Source organism: Impatiens glandulifera, chromosome 1 (assembly GCF_907164915.1).
Source record: "Impatiens glandulifera chromosome 1, dImpGla2.1, whole genome shotgun sequence".
In the NCBI taxonomy this organism is placed as follows: domain Eukaryota; kingdom Viridiplantae; phylum Streptophyta; class Magnoliopsida; order Ericales; family Balsaminaceae; genus Impatiens; species Impatiens glandulifera.
The window spans coordinates 61,564,298-61,588,474 of record NC_061862.1 but is presented as its reverse complement, the minus strand read 5'-3'; the positions used below and the strand labels follow the sequence as shown (position 1 = coordinate 61,588,474).

The following is a 24,177-nucleotide window of genomic DNA, read 5'->3' as shown; positions in this document are numbered from 1 at the left end:
AAATTCATGGGTCCGTCCCTGTGTCCGGGCACCCACCCCAGTCAGCATTTGTGTAAGCCAAGAGGGATGTAACAGAGAATAGAGACAAATGAAGGCCAAAATCAAGAGTTCCCTAAATATACCAAATAATTCTCTTTAGAGCCTCCATATGTACCTCTCGGGGATTATGCATGAAGAGACAAACCTATTGCACCGCATACGTGATTAGGACGAAAAAACGTCAAATATTGTAGAGCACTAGCTAGGTTGCGATATAAAGAAGAATTTGACACAAGAGAAGAGACTGAAGCCCCAAGTTTCGGTGTGGTATCAATCGGCGTAGTTGACGAGTTACAAGATGACATACTTGCACGGTCTATAATCTCATAAGCATACTTTCGTTGAGAGAGGAACATACCATTTGCATGAGGCCTTACCAAAATGCCCAAAAAATAATGCAAGAGACTCAAATCTTTCATAGAAAATTTTGCACTCAAACTAGAGATGAAGAATCGACGGAGAAAGTCAGAGGATGCCGTCAATATTATATCATCAACATACAATAACGAGTATGTCATATGCTCACCCCTGGCGAAACACAGACAATGAGTGATCTAAAATAGTTCGAGAAAAACTAAGTGTGGACACAAAATCCATAAAGCGTTTGTTCTAAACTCGAGGAGCCTGCTTCAAACCATACAATGATTTCTTCAAACGACAAACATGATGAGGAAATGAGGAATCTCTGAACCAAAGAGGCCGATGCATGTATACAACATCATCAAGAGTGCCACGAAGAAAAGCATTTTTTACATAAAGTTGGTGAATTGACCATTTCTTCGATAGGGCAAGACTGAGGACCAACCGAATAGTGGTCAGTTTGACAACAAGACTAAAATTCTCCCCACAATCAACGTCAACCTGTTGAGTTTTTCCATCACCTACAAGACGGGCTTTATGCCTCTCAAAAGAATCATCATCATGGTCTTTATGAGTAAAGACCCATAAAGAACGAATAATATTAGCATCACTTGGACGGGGAGCCAACTCCCACGCCTTATTAGCAATTAAAGCATTAAACTCTTCCTACATGGCTAACTTCCAATTCGAATCCTATGAGGCAGCTACAAGGTTACGAGGTAAATGATATTTAGACCTAGTAGAAAAAAGATTAAGAATATGTTTGGGCCGAAACACCCCGTTGACTTCGAGTGACCGATCAAAGAGAAGAGGGAGGATGAATGGGATGTGGAGGTAGAGGTGGAGGTAGAGTTGGAGTTGGAGTTGGAAATGGAGAGTGAGGAGGAGAAGGTGGAGGTGGAGATGAAAATGTAGACTAATGATGAATCACATATGGTGATGGAGGATCATCGAGAAAATCATACGAGAGTGGAGGGGTAGAATTTCAACAAGATGAAAACGAGACTCGTCAAAGATGACGTGACGACAAACAATGATTTTATCATTTGATATGTCAAAATACTTATAGCCTCGGTGATTCGATGGATATCTAGGAAAGACACATGGGGTAGAACGTCAAAGAAGTTTATGAATCGTCGTGGATGGAAATAGAGGGTAACACAAACACCCAAACAGGTGTAAATGGTCATACGTCGGATCATTGTGGTATAAGCGTTATAACGGGATTAACGTATGTCGTGTGTTTACGGGAAAGAATATTTAGCAGGTACGTGGCCATTTCGAGAGCATGATGCCAAAATGAGGTGGGTATCTTGGCATGAGTGAGTAATGTACAAATTATATTATTAATAGTACAAAACTGTCTCTCGACTTTGCCGTTCAGAGACGAAGTGTGAGGACATGAGAAGCGAAAATTCATCACATGCGTGGACGCAAATTCCCTCCCATTATCACATTGAAAATATTTTATATCTCTCTCAAAATGGGTTTTGATGAGTGTCCGAAATTGCAAGAAAGCACAAAACACTTGGAATTTATGAGATAAAAGGAATGTCCACAAAAAAGACGAAAAATCATCGAGAAACAAAACATAATATTTATGGCCCATATAACATAACACATGAGACGTGCATACATCACTATGAATAATGTCAAACGGTAATAAAGAAGTCGAAGTATAAGCCTTAAATGGAAAACGAACATTTTTCCAATGAACACGAAGGACAAATATGAGAAACATGTTGTTTATTACAATTAATTAATTTATTTAATTTAAGAGATTCAAAACTAGAGTTGCTAGGATGATCTAGGCAATTATGCCACAAGGATGTCGACAAAATAGCAAAAACAAAAGATGACACATGTCTCCCAGTTGTGATCGGATATAGATCTCCCCGACTCTCACATCTCATTAGACGCGTCCCCGTCTGAAAATCCTTAATAGAAAACTCAAAAGAATCAAACTCAATAGACACAGAATTATCTGTAGTAAATTTACGAACAAAAACTAGACTTTTAACAAGAGCATAAGCATTGAGAACATTATTCAAGATAAGTTTAGGATTCAAAGAAGAAATAGTGGTATGCCAATATCCGAAACCGGAATCGTATTACCATTACCTATAAAAATATCATGTTTAACGCCTGAATTGAAATAAGACGAGAGAGTACCTTGTTGAGATGTCATGTGGGACGTCGCACTCGTGTCCATGTACCATGCAGTTTCCCTCGAGCAAGAATTTTCCACCACCATCATGGTAGATTTTCCTGGGGTCTTGGCTTATTGTCAACGTCTCAAATTCATGGTTGATCAGTTGAGGGCGTCGGTAGCCTAGTCTCAAACGCCCGCCTCATATTGTAGTTGGTCGCGGGCCTGGAGGAGGCGTACAACAAGGTGGCAATATTACTCCGACAGAGTGATCATTTGCCTCAGCTCTACCAAGCGTGCTCCATGTTGATTTTTGAGGAATCTAGCTTGGCGAAGCGGGTGGCCTCTAGTTTGACACCGACGTCGGGTGTAGCTCTTGTCTCCGACATGTCTGGGACAAATGGGTCACAACATATGTCATCGTGTGGATCTTGGCAGAAACCAAAGAAGAATGGCTCTCGTAATGGGGGTCGATTATGGCAGTCCCAATACCAAGTCCAAACTCAGCCTCCTTCTCCCTGATCGCAACAATGGGCTGGATGTTTAGGTTCACCATCATTGTCTTGGTAGTGGTCATGGGCTTCTTCTCTATGCCCGTATCCAACGGCTCAATGGAATAGACATCCTTCCAGCTATTGTTCGTTGACACCACAACAACAATTGGATCTCTGTGCCCCGTCCACAAGCATACATGGCTCAGTCTCCACCAACTTCGACGGACATTGAAACAGCCATGTATTTAGTATTGTTGGAATTTTAAACTAATTCATAAATTCCATTAATGAATGGAAATGAGAATTTGGATAAATAAAATCAAATGAAATTCAAACGAAATTCACATGAAATTTCAAATGTGAATTAAAGTGAAATTTGATCCAAATAATTAAATTATTATAATTAATTTGTTAATGATGTAATTAACATTTAATGGCTTGAAGAACAATTATCAAATTAAATATGTTTAATTTTGTTAATTGTCATTGTAACTTTCATATGATATTATTGCTATCAATTTATTGCTATTAATTTATTAGCAAGAAAATCATTTAACGTGTATTTTCTATCGAAGAGAAAATACAAAGGGCAATAAAGAGACAATCAAGGTCAGCCGTTGGATCAAAGATTAATGGTTGATTTTATTTTTATGAAAGTTTAACTTTTCAACAATATAAAACTCTTCATCTCTAATCTCAAACATTACATTATCTTATATTTTCGAGTGTTCTTCGAGTTCTTTGTTCGATATTTTCGTTGAAACCCGGTGATAGTTCAGGTACGCTGATCAAGTTCGGCGAGTAGTAATTTCAGTGCAGAATCACTACAAGATTCGTTGTACCCTGGGAGACAGCCATCTGTGATAAGCTCCAGCACAAACGGGAGACGATGAAACTGCTTTAAATGAAATGTGCTAAGCACATGACTCGAATCAACAACTTATTCGGTGATATTGTTTTTCATATATTTTATTTATTTCATTTATTTGTAACATCATTTTATATATATTTCTGTAATTTATTTCAAGACAGTATATTGTTCTTCTAATCTTACATGGTACTTAGACACTGGTGGGACGTTCTACATGACATCTCAATATATTATATTTATTAGATTTAAGGATCTCCAATATATTAAATTAATTACATTTATTAATTGAGTGTGAACGGATAAATATTATTAAATTTATTAATATATGCACAGTAAAAATATATTTTAAATATTATTTTATTTAAATTAATATTCCAATAAAATAAAATAAAATAGTTTTTAAATAAATTAATTTTTTTACAAAACCCAGATGAATGTTTTCAAACTTGGTCAATGTAGACAAATATTTACTTGATAATCAATTTATAAACTCAAAAGAGATTTTTCTTTCTTTTCATTTAAAAGAGAAAATATAAAGCAAAAGAGAAAAATGGCGTCAAAGTCGTCTATTTCCCACTTCCTTTTCTTTCCCCTATCAATTTAGTCAAGCTCAAGCCTTTGAGTCTTCGCCTCTCTCTCCCCGTTCTTGTCAGTCATCACTGAATGTGGAAAGAAGCAGGCTTGGCGTCTTTGACCCGATAAACAATTACATCCCTCCCTCCTTCCTCCTTCAATTTATCTCCCTTCATATCTTCCTCGTTTCACAGCTGAAGATCTCCATTTTACACACCGACGAATTCACGAGCCCGAATAACATCTCTCCTTTTCTTATCATGAGGATCTAGGGTTTCGTCGTATCAAAGGTGGGTGTGTGTGTGTTCATTAGACTATCTTAATTCATTATTTCTCATCACTCTGTTGTTTTCCATGTTATTTCACATACTTCTTAAAGAAACGTTATTCTCTCTATAGATTATAGTTGGTTGGTCGATTGATTGGATCGTAGGGTAATTGATAACTATGGACATCGAAATAAAGTAATCGGTCAGTTAATTCTGTAATTGACCGAAATTTATTTCATCTGAAGATCATCCTAATTCTCTTCATGATTCTATTTTCCTTTTAAGACGCGTCCATAGTTGAATTTATAAGTACACTTTAACATTTACTTTTTTCCTTTTGAATTCATTGCTGTCAAACATGTTCTTCTAACCATGTATTGATTCTTTAGCCTATCACTTTGTCAGAATTACAACTGCTTCCTATGAATCCCAAACTGATCATTTGAGCAATTTTATTGGTAGATTCAAGCATTCATAGAACAATGGAACTATTGAAGAACAGGAGTCCTGCTAATGTGATTATTTCAGTTCTCTTGATCAATTTCACCTTCTTGCTGCTCAATAACCAGCTTGGATATGGAATTCAGAGTGATATAGATTGTTTGAGAAATCTGAGAGATTCATTGAAAGATCCCTTAAAAATCTTAGCCACATGGAATTTCCAAAACAATACTGAAGGATTCATATGCAGGTTTACTGGGATCGAATGTTGGCATGAAAACGAGAACAAGGTCTTAAACATCCGCCTTTCTGATATGGAACTTCAGGGCGAGTTTCCTCGTGCTCTTGCAAATTGCTCAGCATTAACTGGCCTAGATCTCTCCAGCAATAATCTTTACGGTCAGATCCCTTCTGATATTTCGACAATACTCCAGTTTGTCACTAGCCTGGACCTCTCCTCCAACAATTTCAGCGGTTCTATTCCAGACAATCTTTCGAATTGTACCTACCTCAACAATCTAAACCTCGCTAACAACAGATTCTCTGGACAGATTCCTCTACAACTTGGCTCTTTGGGTCGAATCAAGAGATTTAGCGTAGCGAATAATTTATTGATTGGTCAGGTCCCAAATATAACAAACGCAACCTCAGACAGTTACAAGAATAATCCAGGGCTTTGTGGTGATCCTTTACCACGCTGTCGGGCTCCTTCAAAGAGTGTAAATGCTGGAATCATTATTGGCATTGTTGGTGGAGTGTTTATTGCAGGAATAGGCTTGACTATTGGCATGTTCTTCTATATTCGTAGATTGCCAAAGAAGAAGAATGATGACCCAGAAGGAAACAGATGGGCAAAGAATATGAAAGGGACTAAAGCCATTAAGGTAATTAAGCTCATTAGCTCTTTAAGGGCTAACGTTGTGTTGAGTCATTCATTCATAGTTTACTGAATTAAGTCATATTTTTTAGTTTTAAATGACAGTTATCAACTGCATATATTAAATTCCTTTTGAATGTTGAAATTTCAGCTTTCCATGTTTGAGAAATCAGTTTCAAAAATGAGACTGAGTGATCTCATGAAGGCAACAAACAGTTTCAGCAAATACCACATAATTGGATCTGGAAGAACAGGAACTATGTACAGGGCAACGCTCGAAGATGGGACCTCACTCATGGTGAAGAGGCTGCAGGACACTCAGCATACTGAAAAAGAGTTCACATCTGAAATGACAACTTTAGGAAACGTGAAACACCGTAACTTGGTTCCTCTTCTCGGTTTCTGCATTGCTAATAAAGAGAGGTTTTTGGTTTATGAGCACATGTCAAACGGAACCCTTAATGATAGACTACATCTTGCTAACAACGAAGGGAATACTTTGGAGTGGCTAACAAGACTTAAAATTGGTATAGGAGCTGCCAAGGGATTCGCCTTTCTTCATCACAGTTGCAATCCGCGTGTCCTACACAGAAACATAAGTTCCAAATGCATTCTACTCTCCGCAGATTTCACTCCAAAGATATCCGATTTCGGACTGGCTAGGCTCATGAATCCAGTTGACACTCATCTAAGCACTTTCGTGAATGGAGAATTCGGGGATTTGGGTTACGTAACTCCTGAGTATTCCAAAACGCTTGTCGCCACTATGAAAGGCGACGTTTATAGCTTTGGAGTTGTGCTTCTCGAGTTGGTTACGGGTGAGCAACCAACCCATGTGTCAAGAGCAGACGAAAGCTTTCGTGGGAACTTAGTCGATTGGGTTACAGAAATCAGAAACAAAGGGAAACTGCAAGACACGATTGATAAGTCACTTTTGGGTAAAGGAAACGATGGCGAGGTTTTTCAGTTTCTTAAAGTTGCGTGTAATTGTGTTCAGCTAAATCCGAAAGAGAGGCCGACAATGTTTGAAGTGTATCAGTTTCTAAGAGCTATTGGTGACCCATATAACTTGACTACAGAAGATGAAGTTCTGATGATATCTGATGTAGGTGATACTGGAGGAATAGATGAACTTATTGTGGCTCGATAAGGAAAGCGAACCGGGACATCGAAACACTATGTAAGTATACCTCGATATTTTTATTTGAATAAATCCATTGTTGTTAATCTTTCGAGGCTTATAAGCAGGTAATTAGTTTTCCTATGTATATTAGTTGTGGAGATTTGTCAAATAGCGATGCGAAGTTATGTTGTATCCAATGTGAAACTGGCCTAGTATTTGAGGTGGGGAATACATGAGAATAGGTAGTAGGTTGAAAGTGGTGTTATGTGATTGACACTTTGAAAACTCGTAAGAACTATTGTAATTTTTTCTCTTTAATGTGGTTTTTCACTATTGTCAAATTTTCTAGTTATCTGTTATTCACACATGCATGTGCAAGCCACCTAACTAGAGATTGCATTAAAGCAGCTTCTATAGGGAGAGATCGACTAGATCAAAATTAACTGTTCGTTTTTTTTATATAACACAGCCCCTCCCCTCATGTCTCAAAGTTTGAATCTGATCATTTTTTTTTATCTTGGGCTAATGGATAGAGAGTGTAGGGATAGTGCATGAATTATGAATTTTTGCTGAAAACCAAAGTCCGTATTCTCATCTACTTCAATTAAGTCTCAGAGCCTTCTTCTATCATCTTAAGTGGTGTCTCCTTTAACACTATATCTTACATCTTTTCATCGCTCTAAATGATGTCTTAACTTCTTACTTGATGTCTTTATTTTCGGTCTAGCTAACCATTTGAATGGTCGATGGTTAGCACATTGGGTTTTTGAAATACCATTCAGTTTTGTGAAGGTGTTATTTAGTGTTTGCCATGGAACTTGTTATTTCATTATTTGAGAAGGGTTAGAAAGAAGAGAATGAAGGTTGATAATATGATATGGCTATTTATCTAGGTACTTTGATTGTCAGGAAGGAACTATGGTTACTTAATGAAACTAGTTTTTTTTTTCATTTCCCAAGTCATGCACCACTTGAAAATAGAGTTTGAAAACAAAGAAATGGTTAACTCATTCTTTAGCTTGTCTCTTGAATTGGATGGTTCATTTTCCTCGTATCACTATTTCAAACCCTTCATCTTGAGACTTTATTATTTTATGGGGTTTTATTTTTAGAGGAAGTTAGTATTCTTAAGAAATTTTGGAGTTTGTAAGTTTGATTTACGAAAATGAATTATAATTCAATTATTTATGTTTTGAATTTTTTTTAAAATAATAATTCTTAACAAGTTATATATATATAACTAATTTATGGGCTTATTTGAATGGCCAATTTGTCGTTTAACCTAGTTGTATGCATATTTTAAATAACTTGGTTTTGTTTTAGGTACAAGAACAAGTTGTAACCTTCCCTTTAATAAAAGAATATGATTATATATATAACTAAAAATATATATTTTAGTTGATAATTTAAATAATATAATTAAAAAAATATATTAATTTAAATTGGTCTTGAAACATTTAAATAATTTCTTAAATATTTTTTTAAATAAAATATTAGGTTAAAAAATTATTTAATTTTGAAAAATATTATTTAATAATGTTTTTTTAAAGGTATTAATATATAATTATATTTATTAAAAATAAATAGAGGTTCAATCAATAAATAAAGAAATTTAATATTTTAATTAATAAATTAATTAATTTAGTCAAATCATATGATTATATTAAAATTATAAATACAAAAATGGAGCTGGGGCCTTGTTTGAAATCTCTACTTGTGATTAAAATATTATGATTTTGGCCAACAATTTGTTTGATATGAGATTTTAAATAATTTAATTATAATTTGAAAATCTTATTTGATGGAAAAAATGAATTACTTGATATTGTTTATGTTAAATTATTTTTAAAAAAATAGTATTTTATTTAAATTTTAAAAATAATTAAATATTTTACTTGATAATTTGAATAATTTAATTAATAAAAAGATAAGTTATTCAAAATTAAGTAATTTGAATAAAGAAAATATTTAAAAATAATGATTAAATAATCTTTTACAATTTGTTTGAGTTAATTAAAATTACTTTATTAAATTATTACTTAAAACATATTTATTTTAGTTTATAGTCTCAATCAAACTAGTTCTTAATTATAAATAAAAATAGAATATTAAAAAACTTTGAAATATAAATATTAGGTCTTGGATTGGGATTATTATAATAAGGGAGAAAATAAATAATGATCGGTGATGATTTTGAGGTAATGAGAATATTTTTGGTAAAATTATTTATTGGGTATTGAAAATAATAATAAAATAATAAATTTAAATTTAAATTAGATGATATTTTAATATTTGAGGTAATGAATTGAGTGATGTGATTAATAAGAGAAGTGTGAAAAGATGTTTAAGTGGGTTGAATTATTTAAATAACCCCAACCGAACAAGGCCTTATACTTCATAATTGAAAAGTAAAACAATTATTTGATGTAAGATGTGACAATCTATTTTAACCTAAAATAATCAAGTAGGTTATTTGAATTAAATCAAATAACTCATATCAAACAATTATTATTGTAAGAGAAAATATATTTTGTTTTGTTCTTAGACCTTGTTTTTGGTTGAGTTTGTTTTTGATTTATTTAAAAAATGTTGATTATTTTTATTTTAAAGAGAATAGTATTTTTTGATAAACATATTTAATGTATTAATTTATAATAATAAAAAAAATATTTTAATAAATTGGATGATGATGTTTAATTATGATTAAATTTGAAAAAAATAAACTTATAGATTTGTTTCGTTTAGGGTTATTCCATAAACCTATTTTATTTAAGAAAAACAATCTTAATTGATTTTGATTAATTATACTTTATTTTTTAGTAAGAATTTAGAGCTTAATCTATTGTCTTTTATAAAAAAAAAAAAAAACAATCAAATCACACTTAAAAGTCATTTTCAGGTTAGACATAGTTTATCATTAAACAATTAAATAATTTAAAAAAAATTAATATATATTAAAAAAATTTAAAATTTTTATTATGCACCTCTTTAAAATTACTCTCACTCAATTCTATTTTTTTTTTAAGTAAATTGAATTTATTTCATTAAATTCAAAGTAATAATTTTTTAAAAATTATTAATACATAATGATAAAAGAAAAAGAGAAATGATTAGGTGGGGGAATTCGGTGAGGGAATTTGGTGAGGGAATGACTTGCATAATCTTATTTGCCCAAAAAATCAAATAATTTCTCTCTTTTTTCTTTTTCCTCCCACTTTTACATTTTCTAACGTGATGCCAAGTCATTCCCTCACCAAATTCCCTCATCAAATTCCCTCACTCTATCACTCCTCATGATAAAATATATAAAATAATTAAAAAATATTTTAATATTTTAAGTTTTTTTGGTTTGGATTATTGAAATAATCTAGATAGAGAGAAAAATTATGATTGATAATGATTTTGAGGAGGTACAAACATTTTTTTTAATAATTTAAATGGTATTAATATATATAAATAAAATTAAAAATAATAATTAAAAATATGAAGTATTTTAATATTTTGGTTAATAAATTAATTAATTTGATAAATAAGAAAATATGTGAGATAATGTTTGATTTTGTAGATTCTTTATAATAACCAAAAATCGAAAAAGGATGAGGTAATGAATTGGGAGATATCTATATATATATATTGTTAGATAAAATTAGACCGGTCAACAAAACTTAACATAAATAAAGCTCACATGCAGGAACAAAGAACCGGACCGGTCAAACCAATGAACCGGTTAAGAAGATCAACCGGTCAAGCTATCAAACCGACCAGGAACATGACCGCACAAAGAAAGATAGGATCGGCCAAAACTAAAAGCCGGAAACACCAGACAGTCGGTTATTAAGAAGTCAAAGGAATAACCGGAAGCCATCTGGTTGAAAACCGGAAGTCATCCGGTTAACATAAACAACCGACCAGCATAAAAACACACTTCGGGTATCTGTTGAGAATGATACCGAAGGAACAGACTGAGCATTGCCATATTCATACAAGTCTGAGGACAGTTTGCAGGCTGCAGAAGACAGTCCTACAAGATCTTTCTACTTCAGGATAAATTAGAAAGACAATCTTCCAAGTACAGACAACTGTCTAACTGACAGTTACCACATTGAGTAAAAGACAAACCTAGCCGGTTTGTCCTATATACTGGAAGAACAGACTGCCAAGTCTGAAAGGTTGACTGACAGGTCTGAACAGTTGACCGCCAGGTCTGAATCACTGAACCTCTGCTCAGCCAATCAGATTCAAGGAAGTGAAATATGACCGTTGGCATATTTCACCTATAAAAGGAGCAGCTGAAGAAGAGTAAATGGGGGACACAGTGAGCAATTAATTTAGAAGTGATAAGATTGTGTTCTCTCTCTAGAAAAGGCCTAAGTGCTAAAATTGAAGTGTGTATTTACAATTTCGGTGTAAATTGTACGGGTGTTATCGAGCAGAAAATAAGTCTCGATCGGATTGTATTTGTATTCCTCAGTGAATATCCTTCTCGCGGTTTCGAGAGGAAGGGGTGACGTAGGAGTTTTATCTCCGAACATCCATAAAAACTTGTCTTGTCATTTATTTTATGCCTGGTCCACTTTATAACCAAGCTGCACTAACCGACCTACACCATCTTGACCGACTTTACACTATCTAAACCGAATCACCAAGTTACAAAAACCGACCCATCAATTTTCAAACTTGTCTTATCCAAAACCGGTTCTGCCTATCTCGTGAGTGTGCTGCTTCAACCTGAAACAAACCTCTTTCGCGCTTGAACCTGGTTCAAGGGTTTGTGACAGTTTGTGTAGTATTGAAACCCCGGTGTTAATCTCTAACCGGATTAATCACCACCCTTTGAGTGAGACGCGCTAACCGGCCTAGACCCCGGTCCTCCAGCGACGACCTAGATCCTAACAATTGGTATCAGAGCAGTTAGTTTCAATACTCAAGCAAGCATGTCGTTCGATAGGCCACCAATGCTAGAAGATGATGACTTTGCCAACTGGAAGGCACGCATGCACCTACACTTAATCACCATGGATGATGAGATGCAGTTCATTATGACCGAAGGACCGATAATCATTGACAAGGATAGAAAGGAATGGACAGCTGAAGACAGGAGAAGAAATAACCTGGATAACCATGCCAGAAACCGGATCTCCAACAGTGTGGACAGAAACACGTACTACAAGATCAGAGACTGCAAAACCGCAAAGGAAACATGGGACACGGTTATTCAGATTTATGAGGGAAATGAAAGAACCAAGGAAAACAAAGTAATGGTAGCTACTCAGAAGTTTGAAAGCATCAAAATGAAACCTGGAGAAACAATGAGAGAATACAGTGACCGGTTCACAGGTGTGTTAGACGAGCTGGCAACTCTTGGCAAGAGGTATGACAACAAGGAGGTCATCATGAAGGCGCTAAGATCTCTTCCAAGTGCGTGGGACATAAAGACAATGGTAATGAGGGAATCAAACTGCCTAAGTAAGATGAAACTACACGATGTATTTGAAGATCTTAAGGCATATGAGTTTGAAATGAGATCTAGGACTGAAGAAGAGGTTTCGGCCTCAACCTCAACCAGAGCACTAATCACATCCACAGAACCGGTTGCACCTGCACCGATCAGAACCGCCGAACAGTTTACCGAGGATGCCATGGCAATGCTTGCACAGAAATTTGGGAGGTTCATGAAAAGAAGCCAACCAACAAACTACAACTATGGTGACAAATCCAATGTAAGATGCTATAACTGTAACTGTTTGGGACATTTCAAGTGGGAATGCAGAAAACCGAGGAGGGATGACCGGAAACCGGAAAACCAAAATAACCGAAATAACTATCAACAAACCGGTGAAGGAAGTGAGGTTCAGAAAGCACTGATAGCCGATGATGGAGGAAGTCTATGGGCACACAGTGACAGTGATGATGAAGTCACATGCCTCATGGCAAATGAGGAACAGGTATTTGACTCTCCTTGTGAAGAATTTACTAAAGATGAGTTATATAATGCATTGAATGATATGGTAGCAGAGTATAAGAACCTACTTGCCTTGTTACCTAAACAACTTAACTTTAGAACCGACCCTATAGTACCCATTCTGACAGAACCAGAAATACCCGCTCTAATCGAACCAGAGATCATAGAACCTGATGAAACCCCTACCTTAGAAACCGAGTCAGAACCTGAACCATCACTTAAGACCGAACAGCCTAATGAATCAGCTCGAGAACTGACCGAGGAAAAAAATGCCCGACTTCAGTATAAAATGGCCGCATATAAAAGATCTAGTGACATGGTAAAGAAAATGTGTAGTTATAAGAGACATCCTTTTTGCATGTTTGGTTTAGGGTACAAAAAGGATAGATCCAAAGACTAAAAACCCGTAGATAAAATAAGGTTCACAAAGGATGACCTCCCCTTTATAAGTTTCATTAGAAGTTCCTTAACCGCTGAAGAGGAATTGACCGCATATTATACGGCAGAAAAACTAACCTATGTAGGTCCAACCGACTCTGAGAAGTGGCTTGACCCTGAGAAAAGAAAAGCCAACCTGCTCAATAATAGGAGAGTCAATCCTCAACCGCCTAGGACAAACCAAAAATCACCCTCATTTAAGGCCTTTGTAGAAAAACCGAAGTATCCAAAACCGAGTGCCAAAAGAACGGTTAAGACCTTAACAAAGAAAGTTGTCCGGTTTGTCAAGGTCTGGATGCCCAAGGGACTAATCGCCTGTGGACCCAAGTAAATGTGGGTACCAAATAGTTGTAAATATGTACATTTTGCAGGATTTAAAGAAACGGCTAGGAAACTCTGAATGGTACTTGGATAGTGGTTGCTCCAGGCATATGACCGGGAACAACAACCTTCTAACCGACATCAGAATAGAAACCGGTGCACTAATCACATTCGGTGACAACTCAAAAGGTAGAACTGTGGGCAAGGGTAAGATTGTCCATGGTAACCTTACGATTGATAATGTACTCTTAGTTGAAAACCTACGTTTTAACCTACTAATCATTAGTCAAATGTGTGATGCTGGATACACGGTAGAATTTCTTAAACATGCATGCCTAGTTAAGAATTCTCAAGGTACCATACTACTAACCGGAAATAGGCTAGGAAATATTTACAAGATAGACTGGAAAACTAAGGTAGAATATCCTGTATGCATGATAGCTAAGACTGATCAAACCTGGTTGTGGCATAAAAGACTAAACCATCTGAACATGAAAACCTTAAACTATATTCGCGGTAAAAAGTTAGTCGACGGAATTCCTGACATAGTATTTAATAAGGATAAGGTTTGTTCAGCATGTCAAATGGGTAAACAAATTAGGTCAACCTTTAAAAGTAAATAAAATATTCAATCTAACTGATGCTTAGATCTCCTTCACATGGATTTATTTGGACCAATTCAGGTCATTAGCCTAGGAGGTATGCTTTACTCCATGATAGTTATTGATGATTACTCTAGGTATACATGGGTAATATTCTTACCATCCAAACGTGAAACCACATCAAACTTGATCACACTACTTAAACGTTTGCAAAATGAAAAATCAACTCGCATTAATAGCATTAGAAGCGATAGAGGTACCGAATTTATCAACAGTACTTTAACCGCATTTCTTGATGAATCCGCCATTAGACACGAGTTGTCTAGTGCTAGGACTCCTCAACAAAATGGCCTGGCCGAGAGAAGAAACCGGACTCTCAAGGAAGCCGCACGGTCCATGATAACCGATTCGGGTATTGCTCAAAAATTTTGGGCTGAGGCTATCAATACTGCATGTTACACACAAAACCGGTCTCTGATTAACAAATTTCACAACAAAACACCTTATGAGGTTTATTTTAACAGGTTCCCAACCTTAAGTACCTTAAGATTTTCAGTTGTAAATGCTATATTCACATAAATGGTAAAACCTATCTTTCTGCTTTTGATGCAAAAACTGATACTGGGATCATGTTAGGTTACTCAGCAGTGAGTAAGGCATATAGAGTATATAATAATAGAACTTCAACCGTGGAGGAATCACTTCATGTTGTTTTCGATGAATCGGTTGAAAGTAATACTGCATCATGCTTTGATCTACACAATAGACTGGAAAATAACAATATCCATTCTGATGGTGAAGATGAAATTCTGGTTTTCAGGCGGTTTGTCCATGACCAAATGGGTAATGATGAAACCCAACCGGATCAAGCTGTCCCACGACAGGAAGCTGACACTTCGGTTCAAACCGAGGAAATCGGTCGGCCTGACAATCCTGCTCAGCCTACCGATATTTCTAGCCTTGGTCAAATAAACGGTAACTTGGTAGACATCCCTGAACCGAATTTTAAAAGGAATACTAAACATCCTCATGAGCAAATTATAGGTGACCCTTCAGAACCTGTTTGAACTAGGCGTCAAATTCTGGAGGAATACTTTAATTCCGCATTTATATCCCAGATTGAGCCGAAAAGAGTGGATGAAGCATTGTCAGATCCGTATTGGATCTTGGGAATGCAAGAAGAATTAAACCAGTTCGAGAGTAATAAAGTCTGGTACCTAGTCCCTAGACCAAAAGATCAACCGGTCATAGGAACAAGATGGGTATTTAGAAATAAACTCAATGAAGACGGTTTGGTCACGAGAAACAAAGCCAGATTAGTGGCACAAGGTTACAAACAGGAAGAAGGCATTGATTTTGAAGAATCATTCGCCCCTGTAGCTAGGATTGAAGCTATTAGGATTTTTCTAGCTTTTGCCGCATTCAAAAATTTTAAGGTTTTCCAAATGGATGTTAAAAGTGCATTTTTGAATGGTGATCTACGTGAAGAGGTATATGTTGAACAACCACCAGGTTTCAAAAATGCCGAACTACCCAACCATGTATACCGGTTAAACAAAGCTTTATACGGTCTAAAACAAGCTCCTAGAGCCTGGTATGACACACTAACCGCATTTTTGTTAAAACATGTTTTCACCATAGGTTTAGTGGATAAAACGTTATTTAAGTTTGAGAAAAAGGAACATATCCTACTTGTTTAAATCTATGTAGATGATATCATCTTCGGCTCAACCGATCCTAAGTTATGTGATAAATTTTCAACCCTGATGACTAACAAATTTGAAATGAGTATGATAGGAGAATTAAGTTTCTTCCTAGGTCTTCAGGTTAAACAACTCGAAGAATGAACTTTCATTAGCCAACCCAAGTACACTAAGGAACTGTTAAAGAAATTCGGGATGGATACATGCTCCTCAGCGGCTACTCCAATGAGCTCATCGGTCAAATTGGACAAAGATGATGAGGGTCAATCAGTAGACCTGACCGCTTACCGGGGCATCATAGGTTCTTTCCTATACCTGACGGCAAGTAGACCGGACATTCTATTTGCAGTCGGTGTGTGTGGAAGATTCCAAGCCAATCCAAAACAATCCCACTACACAGCCGCAAAGCGAATATTGAAATACCTAAAGGGAACACCTGACGTCGGCCTGTGGTATCCAAAGGACTCATCCTTTAACCTAACGAGCTATTCAGATGCAGACTATGCAGGTTGCAAGATTGATAGAAAAAGCACCAGCGGAACATGCCAATTCCTAGGTGACCGGCTTGTCTCGTGGCATAGCAAGAAACAAACATCAGTTGCCACATCAACCGCAGAAGCTGAATACTTGGCGGCCGGAAGCTGTTGTTCACAACTTCTTTGGATCCAACAACAACTGAAGGATTTCGGTATCACAGCCGAAGAGTCTCCAATCTTCTGTGATAACACAAGTGCCATAGCAATCACCTACAATCCGGTTCTACACTCCAGAACCAAGCACATTGACATAAGGCACCACTTCATTCGGGAACATGTCATGCTGAAGCATATCCGGTTGGAATACGTACCAACAGATCAACAAGTAGCCGATATCTTCACCAAGCCTCTACAGGAAGCTAAGTTCTCTCAATTCAGACTTACACTCGGTTTAACCGACATTAGTCAGATCATCCCTAAGGATGCTTAAAAGAATTCGGTTTGGACAGAAAAAACTGGTAGTTCCTCCTAAATTGTCGGATTTCAAATCTTCCAAGGTATCTATGGAAGAACCGCCTGGTCTATCAGTCAGAGTAAATCGACCGGTTACTTAGTGCATGCACCAAATAACCGCATCGGGACGAACGACTAATAACTGACTAGGTCGGAAATAGCTTATCTTAGATTATTTGGTCTTCGAACAAAAATGGAATAATTACCTGTGTTTAAACTTATCTGTCCTGAAACATTACATTTTCAAAGTAAAATGGTCGCACCTAAAAAGACGTGAAGATTTGATATCTTTCATGGTTCAGGTCTATGACCAACATCCTAGGCTGCAGACATGCTTATTTCATGCAAAACTCTTTATCCTATGGTTAATAGACATTATCACCTGTGATACCTGGATAATAAGATCCTCTCCCCACTAGTATATAAGTTGAACAAACCTTAAACAAAACAATCACAAGTTGTATAACTCTTCCTCTCACTAAGACAAAATGTCTCAATTTCCAAACATCCTTCAAGTGGATTTCAACTCTGCTCAAAGCACTGAGCACTATGAGGTCTTCAAGATGATCAAGTCACTTGAAGATACTGGTCTCCAACACTTTCTAGATGACAAACATGTCATCTATTCTGAGTCTATCATGGAGTTCTTTTACAACGCCAGGGTTTTTCGTGGAACTCCTCACTTTGACACTCACATACAGTCAAAGGTAGGAGGAATCGTATTTGACTTTACCGAAAATGACTTTGCCAGATGCTTTAACCTACCAAAGTAGAGGCTAACCGACCTCAACATACCAGCTGAACTAAAAGCCGAGATCTCCCTAGCCTTTGCCCGGTCAATCCATCCAGTGGATGACCACAGTGCTAAGTCACTATTGAAAGCTGAATACCAGCTTCTCAATGACGTAATCGGTCGAGGCATCCTGGGAAGGGATGTGACCAACACATACTGCACCGCTACCTTCAACATCATGGCAGCTATAACTACTGGCACACCGGTCAATTGGTCGAGGGTACTGTTCGACGTCCTAATCTGGATAATTGGCGTTCAAACAGTCGGCCTCGTTCCTCAAATAAGTTGTCTGCTTCTAGAGCTTAGAGTCCCAACATGCCCGGGGGAAGGGCTGAACCAAGCCCAAGTACTTACCAAGGAAGTTACCGACTCTTTCTATGAGCGGTTTGAGAAGGCTTGGAAGAGGAGGAACTGTCACATCCACTCCAACGGTCACACCAACTCAAGCGGAAATTAGGTCACTCCTTCTTACACCCGGTCATTTTGCTGCACGCACCGGCTGTATCTCTGTTCAACTCTCTTATGATCATTTCGGCTTCATCTATGTTCTCTTCGGTTTAGTCTAAGTTATCTTCGGTTTCAATCGGTTACTTTTCAATGTGTTGTTGCATCAGTCATTAATGAAAAGTAAAATTTAATTAATGAGGTAACCCCCAACTACTTACTACCCAACTAACTTGGTTACCTTTCAACTAAATACCTACCTCGAGCTCCGCAATAGGTCAAAAGTAACCTCTTCCCAACACACTTTGGAAACATAAATATTCCCTTGTCCAATAAGACAAAACTAACATTCAATGTTGATGTTTTCCCTCCAAAACCGAATCTATATAAAGAGACTTTTCCTAATCAAATTAACACATCTCAAATCATAAATCCCTTGAACTCCTTCTCTCTCTACTAGCAAAGTTTGAATCATGCCTAGCCGAACTCTTCCAAACTTCCTAAGCATTGATTTTGACTCATGCCTTGAAATCAATGATCATGAAACAAAGGAGCTGTTGTTTAAGTCTCTCATTGACACCGGCCTTCGAACTTTTCTCGAAAAATCCGGCCCAATACTTCTTGAGGATGTCAAGACCTTCTTTAGAAGTTCTTGCATAAGAGGAAACTATATCGTTTCTACGGTACGAGACCATACCTTCTAGCTGGATGAAGCCGAGTTTGCTCAGATGTTCAACCTGCCCACCGAAGGGTTTTTGGATTTTCCACCCCGAGAGGGCAGCGCCGCGGAATCCTATGCTTGACTGTTCTCTAGAACCGGGGTGATGGTGGAGAACAACGGACCGAAGACTTGTCTTCGGTTCCACACCCAGCTACTAGTAGAAATCGTCAATCGCTCGATAATCTGCCAATCTCTCAACCAGCGATACTCCAAAAAAGTGTATAACATGATGACCTACATCATGAGCTATGCTCCCATAAACTGGTCATCGGTCATTTTCAACAATCTGAAAACCATGGTGTTGACCAAAAGAGGTCTCGGCTACGCTCCTCACATCAGCCGACTCATTCTCAAGTACCGTCCAGAATTTGGACCGGGTGAACCGGCATCCTTCTCAAACATTCTTGATGTGGATGAGGTGGAAAACAAGTTCTCTAGGATGGTCATTGCCTAAGCAGTATCTTTTGTATTCCTTTCCTTTCTGTTTCCAAACCGATCCATATATCGGTTTCTATCTTGTACCTTTTCAATGAAAATCTATTTCAGTATAAATAATCGGGTCAAAGTAACAAACAAATTATACATCTAAGTAACCGGTTAATATCATCAAATAACTTTGTTCTCATCAAAGTATCAGGTCAATATTAATGAAACCGCATTCACATCTTCGCGGCTATACACGGTTTCGAAAAGAACCGCTTGATCCAAAGTTGCAAAAACTCTGCTTATTCAAAATAACTGGTTAAAATTCGATAAACAAACCGATGTTCGTAGAACTTTTCGGTCAAGGTCAAAACGCCGCAGCATTGCGGTTGACAAATCACTTCATAATACGGTTTCAAAAAAGGGGATTGCATCATCAAAATCGAAATCGAAATTTTTAAGAGGGAAAGATTCCCGCCAACATATCCCGCCAAAAGCTCCCGCTCAAATTTCCCGCCTCTGATTTGGCGCCCATGGTTTGCCGCCATTTTTTTTTTATTACCGCCCATGGTTTGCCGCCATTTTCCTTTACCGCCCATGGTTTGCCGCCAAAATCACTTGGAGGGAAAATTTCTCGCCCAAGGTGATGGGACGGTTTGGGACGGTTGAGCTTCCAGACCGCGCCTATAAAAGGGACTCTTGGCCATTTCATTTTTCTCTTACGCGAAACAACTTTCTCTCTCTAAGCTATCAAACTCTCTCACAACGGTTATTCTTTTGATCTCTCAAACTCTCTTAATCATCAGCAATGGGTCGTGACTCGGCATTGTTCAAACACATCATCCAGGTGGACTTTGAGGAAATTAGACAGAACGGCTCGGTTCCGGCAAAGGAAGTTCTTTCCCGGATTTTAGAAGCCGGACTCGAGTACTTTCTAGGCGGTCCTTTCGTTCTCTACAAGGAAGCGGTTCAAGAATTCTTCAAAACCGCAACTCTCTCTGGCGACAGAATAACCGCAACCGTTAGCGGTAAACAATTTGACATAACCGAAGAGTCGGTTGCGGAAATTTTATGCCTTCCAACAGATGGACGCAACGCTTCGATGGAACTAGACCAAACAACATTCGAGGCGGCTTGCCAGATTCTCTCGGTAACCGGGGCTCCGGTAAAAGTATCCGGTAAGAAGTCATCACTGCGACCGGAATATATACCGCTTTGTGACATCTTCACTAAGTCGGTTCAGGCGAGAGGTGGAAATTTTGACAACTTCACTAGGGCCAAAATCGAGATGCTTATCGGCTTACTGAACGGGATGAACGTCAACTGGGCAAAGGAGATCTTCCAAAATCTAAAAGACATGGTAAAACCGGATTCCGCCCGGTCATGGGGATACGTCATCCCACTTGGGAAGATTATGCTCCATAACAACATCAACATCGTTCCTGGTGTTCTTCTCTCCTCAAGCAAAATAATAAGATCTCGCCAATTTCTAGAGAAGAAGCAGCCGGCCCCCGGTTCTACAGGTGGCCGAAGAAAGAAATCTACCGCCAAGACACCGGCTCCGGTAAAAGACAAGTCCGGAAGCAAGGATAAGGAACCGATAGTATTCACGGAACCGCGCTCAGAAACGCAAGATGAGGAAGACTCGGCTTCCACGTCTGACCGAACCGGCTCGTAGAAAACCGATGACAATCCATCCGATAAAGAAATGGGACCGACTGAACAGGAACAATCGGCCAATATTGAAACCGATGCAGAAGACCGTGAGGAGGAAGAGGTTCCCGTTGACAACGACCAAAAGATAGCCGCGAACATTGTACGCAAAATCTTGGAGGAAATCGATCTGCGAGCTCAAGCGGCTGCCGCAGTATACCGGGAATGGTTCGGGTACCGATGCGACAAATTCTTCAAGCACATGCTACCGGGCCTAACCGATGGACAAAGTTTCAGAACGCTGAAGGAGATAGAAGAAGACGTTATAAGACTCACAAACGCCGAGGATCCCAACGAAGCCATGGACCGACACGCAATAGTGAAACCGCGTGCTCGGCAACAAAAGCTAACCGTACACATACGAAAGCTTACAGAAAGGTATGTTGCGGGAACACCGAAGGCTAAGTTACAACTCCTGGTGTTGGATATGCTTGAGGTCAAGAAATGAGAATTCATTGACGAGATAGAGTAGATTGAAGCGGTGCGCAGACAGCGAGGTACAGCGCACTCTCCGCGTCTTGAAACCGATGACGGTCAGAATCGAGGTGATACGTCCCCTCTAGCGGATCCGGTCATCAATGTAACCGACGAAAGGGAAGAGACTCCTTTCACCAGGCCACTTGAAACCGATCAACCGGGGGATTCAGAACCGGCCATCACAGAAGAAAGAGTAAAGACTCTTATTCAAGAGTTTGCCAGCTCAAAGGTTCGACCATGGAAGAGGAAAATCAAGAAAGCCGCTCTTCAAACAATTAAGTTAGCCGAAACAACGAGGGATGATCTTGTGAAGGCAGATGCCCGGATCACAAAGATCGAAGCCAACTACCGGGACGATACTATTCTGTACAACGACCATCTTAAGCGAACCGAAGGTTTGGAAGTTACAACCTCGAAGCTGGTAGATGACTTGGAACGGTTTCAAGAGAAAACCGATCAACGGCTCACAAAGGTAGATGAGGACCTAGGGCGGTCAAGCAATGAAGTCGGCTCGACACTTGACAGGGTCACAGATCTTGAAAAGAAGAATGCAAGCCTTGAAGAGCGCAACGACAAGCTTGAAGCCGACCTTAAGGCGGTCACCGAACAGGTGGCTGAGTTGATAAATGCCAAGATTAATGCTGATAAAGCGGTTGAAGAGGCAAATGCTCAAGCGGCTAAAGAACTACAGGATGCCTTGGATGAACAGAACCGGACAGAGAAGGAAGCATCGCGATCATCTGATGCGAACTTCAACGAACGATTACGGATGTCAATGGCCAGAGATCCGGAACTCGCAAAGAACATAGCAGCTCAAGAGGCCGAGGATGCAGACCGGTTAAACACTGAAAAATGAAGGCTCGTCGATTATGCCAAGGCTCACAAGAAGACCAAGGCGGTTTCCTCCTCTTCGGTTCCGGCAAAATGGAAAAGGAAAACATCATCAAGGAAGGTTCAGGTAACCGAGATGCTGGAGAGGATCATCGAGACGAATATCGAAACTCAACCGAACTCGGCGCTGCAAACCGAGAATGAAATCGAAGAGAATCTCGAGCCGCGATCTACAAGTCAGCGAGTCGCCCATGCGGTTCCAATCAGCACGGTCGGTCAACCGCAAGCTGGAGGTTCATCTTCAGGAACGGCTCAACCGGATGAGGAGCAACCAACCGATGAAATGATGAAAGACTTCCTGTCATCCGAATCAGAATAGGGGATTTCTTTTCTTAATCTATGTTTATTTCGGTTTCTACATATATAATACTTTACCTTTTACGGTTACTTTTATATATATAAAGTTATTTTTGAAACCGGCCTATATTTGCAATCTTACATGATTTTGATAATTTTAAATAAAATAATCAAAAAGGAAGAAATTGATAAGATAAAAGATTAGAATCTTCCAAAAATTTTCTCAAAATTTTTCTAAATTTTTCGAAAAATTCTCCCAAGTCAGTTTCAAAAATCCGGTCAAATAAAGAACCGGCCTACGTTTGCAATCTTACATGATTTTGATAATTTTAAATAAAATAATCAAAAAGGGAGAAATTGTTAGATAAAATTAGACCGGTCAACAGAACTTAACATAAATAAACCTCCCATGCAGGAACAAAGAACTGGATCGGTCAAACCAATGAACCGGTTAAGAAGATCAACCGGTCAAGCTATCAAACCGACCAGGAACATGACCGCACAAAGAAAGATAGGATCGGCCAAAACTAAAAGCCGGAAACACCAGACAGCCGGTTATTAAGAAGTCAAAGGAATAACCAGAAGTCATCTAGTTGAAAACCGGAAGTCATCCGGTTAACATAAACAACCGACCAGCATAAAAAGACACTTCGGGTATCTGTTGAGAATGATACCGAAGGAACAGACTGAGCATTGCCATAATCATACAAGTCTGAGGACAGTTTGCATGCTGCAGAAGACAGTCCTACAAGATCTTTCTACTTCAGGATAAATCAGAAAGGCAATTTTCCAAGTACAGACAACTGTCTAACTGATAGTTACCACATTGAGTAAAAGACAAACCTAGCCGGTTTGTCCTATATACTGGAAGAACAGACTTCCAAGTCTGAATGGTTGACCGACAGGTCTGAACAGTTGACCGCCAGGTCTGAATCACTGAACCTCTGCTCAGCCAATCAAATTCAAGAAAGTGAAATATGACCGTTGGCATATTTCACCTATAAAAGGAGCAGCTGAAGAAGAGTAAATGGGGGACACAGTGAGCAATTAATTTACAAGTGATAAGATTGTGTTATCTCTCTAGAAAAGGCCTAAGTGCTAAAGTTGAAGTGTGTATTTACAATTTCGGTGTAAATTGTACGGGTGTTATCGAGCAGGAAATAAGTCTCGATCGGATTGTATTTGTATTCCTCAGTGAATATCCTTC

General features: G+C 38.2%; 2 protein-coding genes across 2 annotated transcripts; both read left to right on the top strand.

Annotated features, from left to right (window-relative positions):
• Nucleotides 1-4,510: 4,510 nt before the first annotated feature.
• On the top strand, nt 4,511-7,544 carry LOC124917293 (probably inactive leucine-rich repeat receptor-like protein kinase At5g48380). Its single transcript, XM_047457755.1, has 3 exons — nt 4,511-4,776; nt 5,218-6,080; nt 6,225-7,544. Exons 2-3 carry the CDS (start codon nt 5,238-5,240, stop codon nt 7,221-7,223), a joined length of 1,842 nt encoding a protein of 613 aa, XP_047313711.1. The 5' UTR covers nt 4,511-4,776; nt 5,218-5,237; the 3' UTR covers nt 7,224-7,544.
• A 13,756-nt stretch (nt 7,545-21,300) lies between these two features.
• Nucleotides 21,301-22,638, top strand: LOC124929641. Its single transcript, XM_047470045.1, has 2 exons — nt 21,301-21,683; nt 21,795-22,638. Exons 1-2 carry the CDS (start codon nt 21,301-21,303, stop codon nt 22,636-22,638), a joined length of 1,227 nt encoding a protein of 408 aa, XP_047326001.1.
• The last annotated feature ends 1,539 nt before the right edge of the window (nt 22,639-24,177 follow it).

Bases quoted from the DNA above. Each gene is read 5' to 3' on its own strand.
- LOC124917293 (XM_047457755.1), top strand. From the start codon at position 5,238: ATGGAACTATTGAAGAACAGGAGTCCTGCTAATGTGATTATTTCAGTT. The intron at 6,081-6,224 runs GTAATTAAGCTC...TTGAAATTTCAG, and splicing joins AAGGGACTAAAGCCATTAAG to CTTTCCATGTTTGAGAAATC.
- LOC124929641 (XM_047470045.1), top strand. From the start codon at position 21,301: ATGGGACCGACTGAACAGGAACAATCGGCCAATATTGAAACCGATGCA. The intron at 21,684-21,794 runs GTATGTTGCGGG...AGCGGTGCGCAG, and splicing joins ATACGAAAGCTTACAGAAAG to ACAGCGAGGTACAGCGCACT.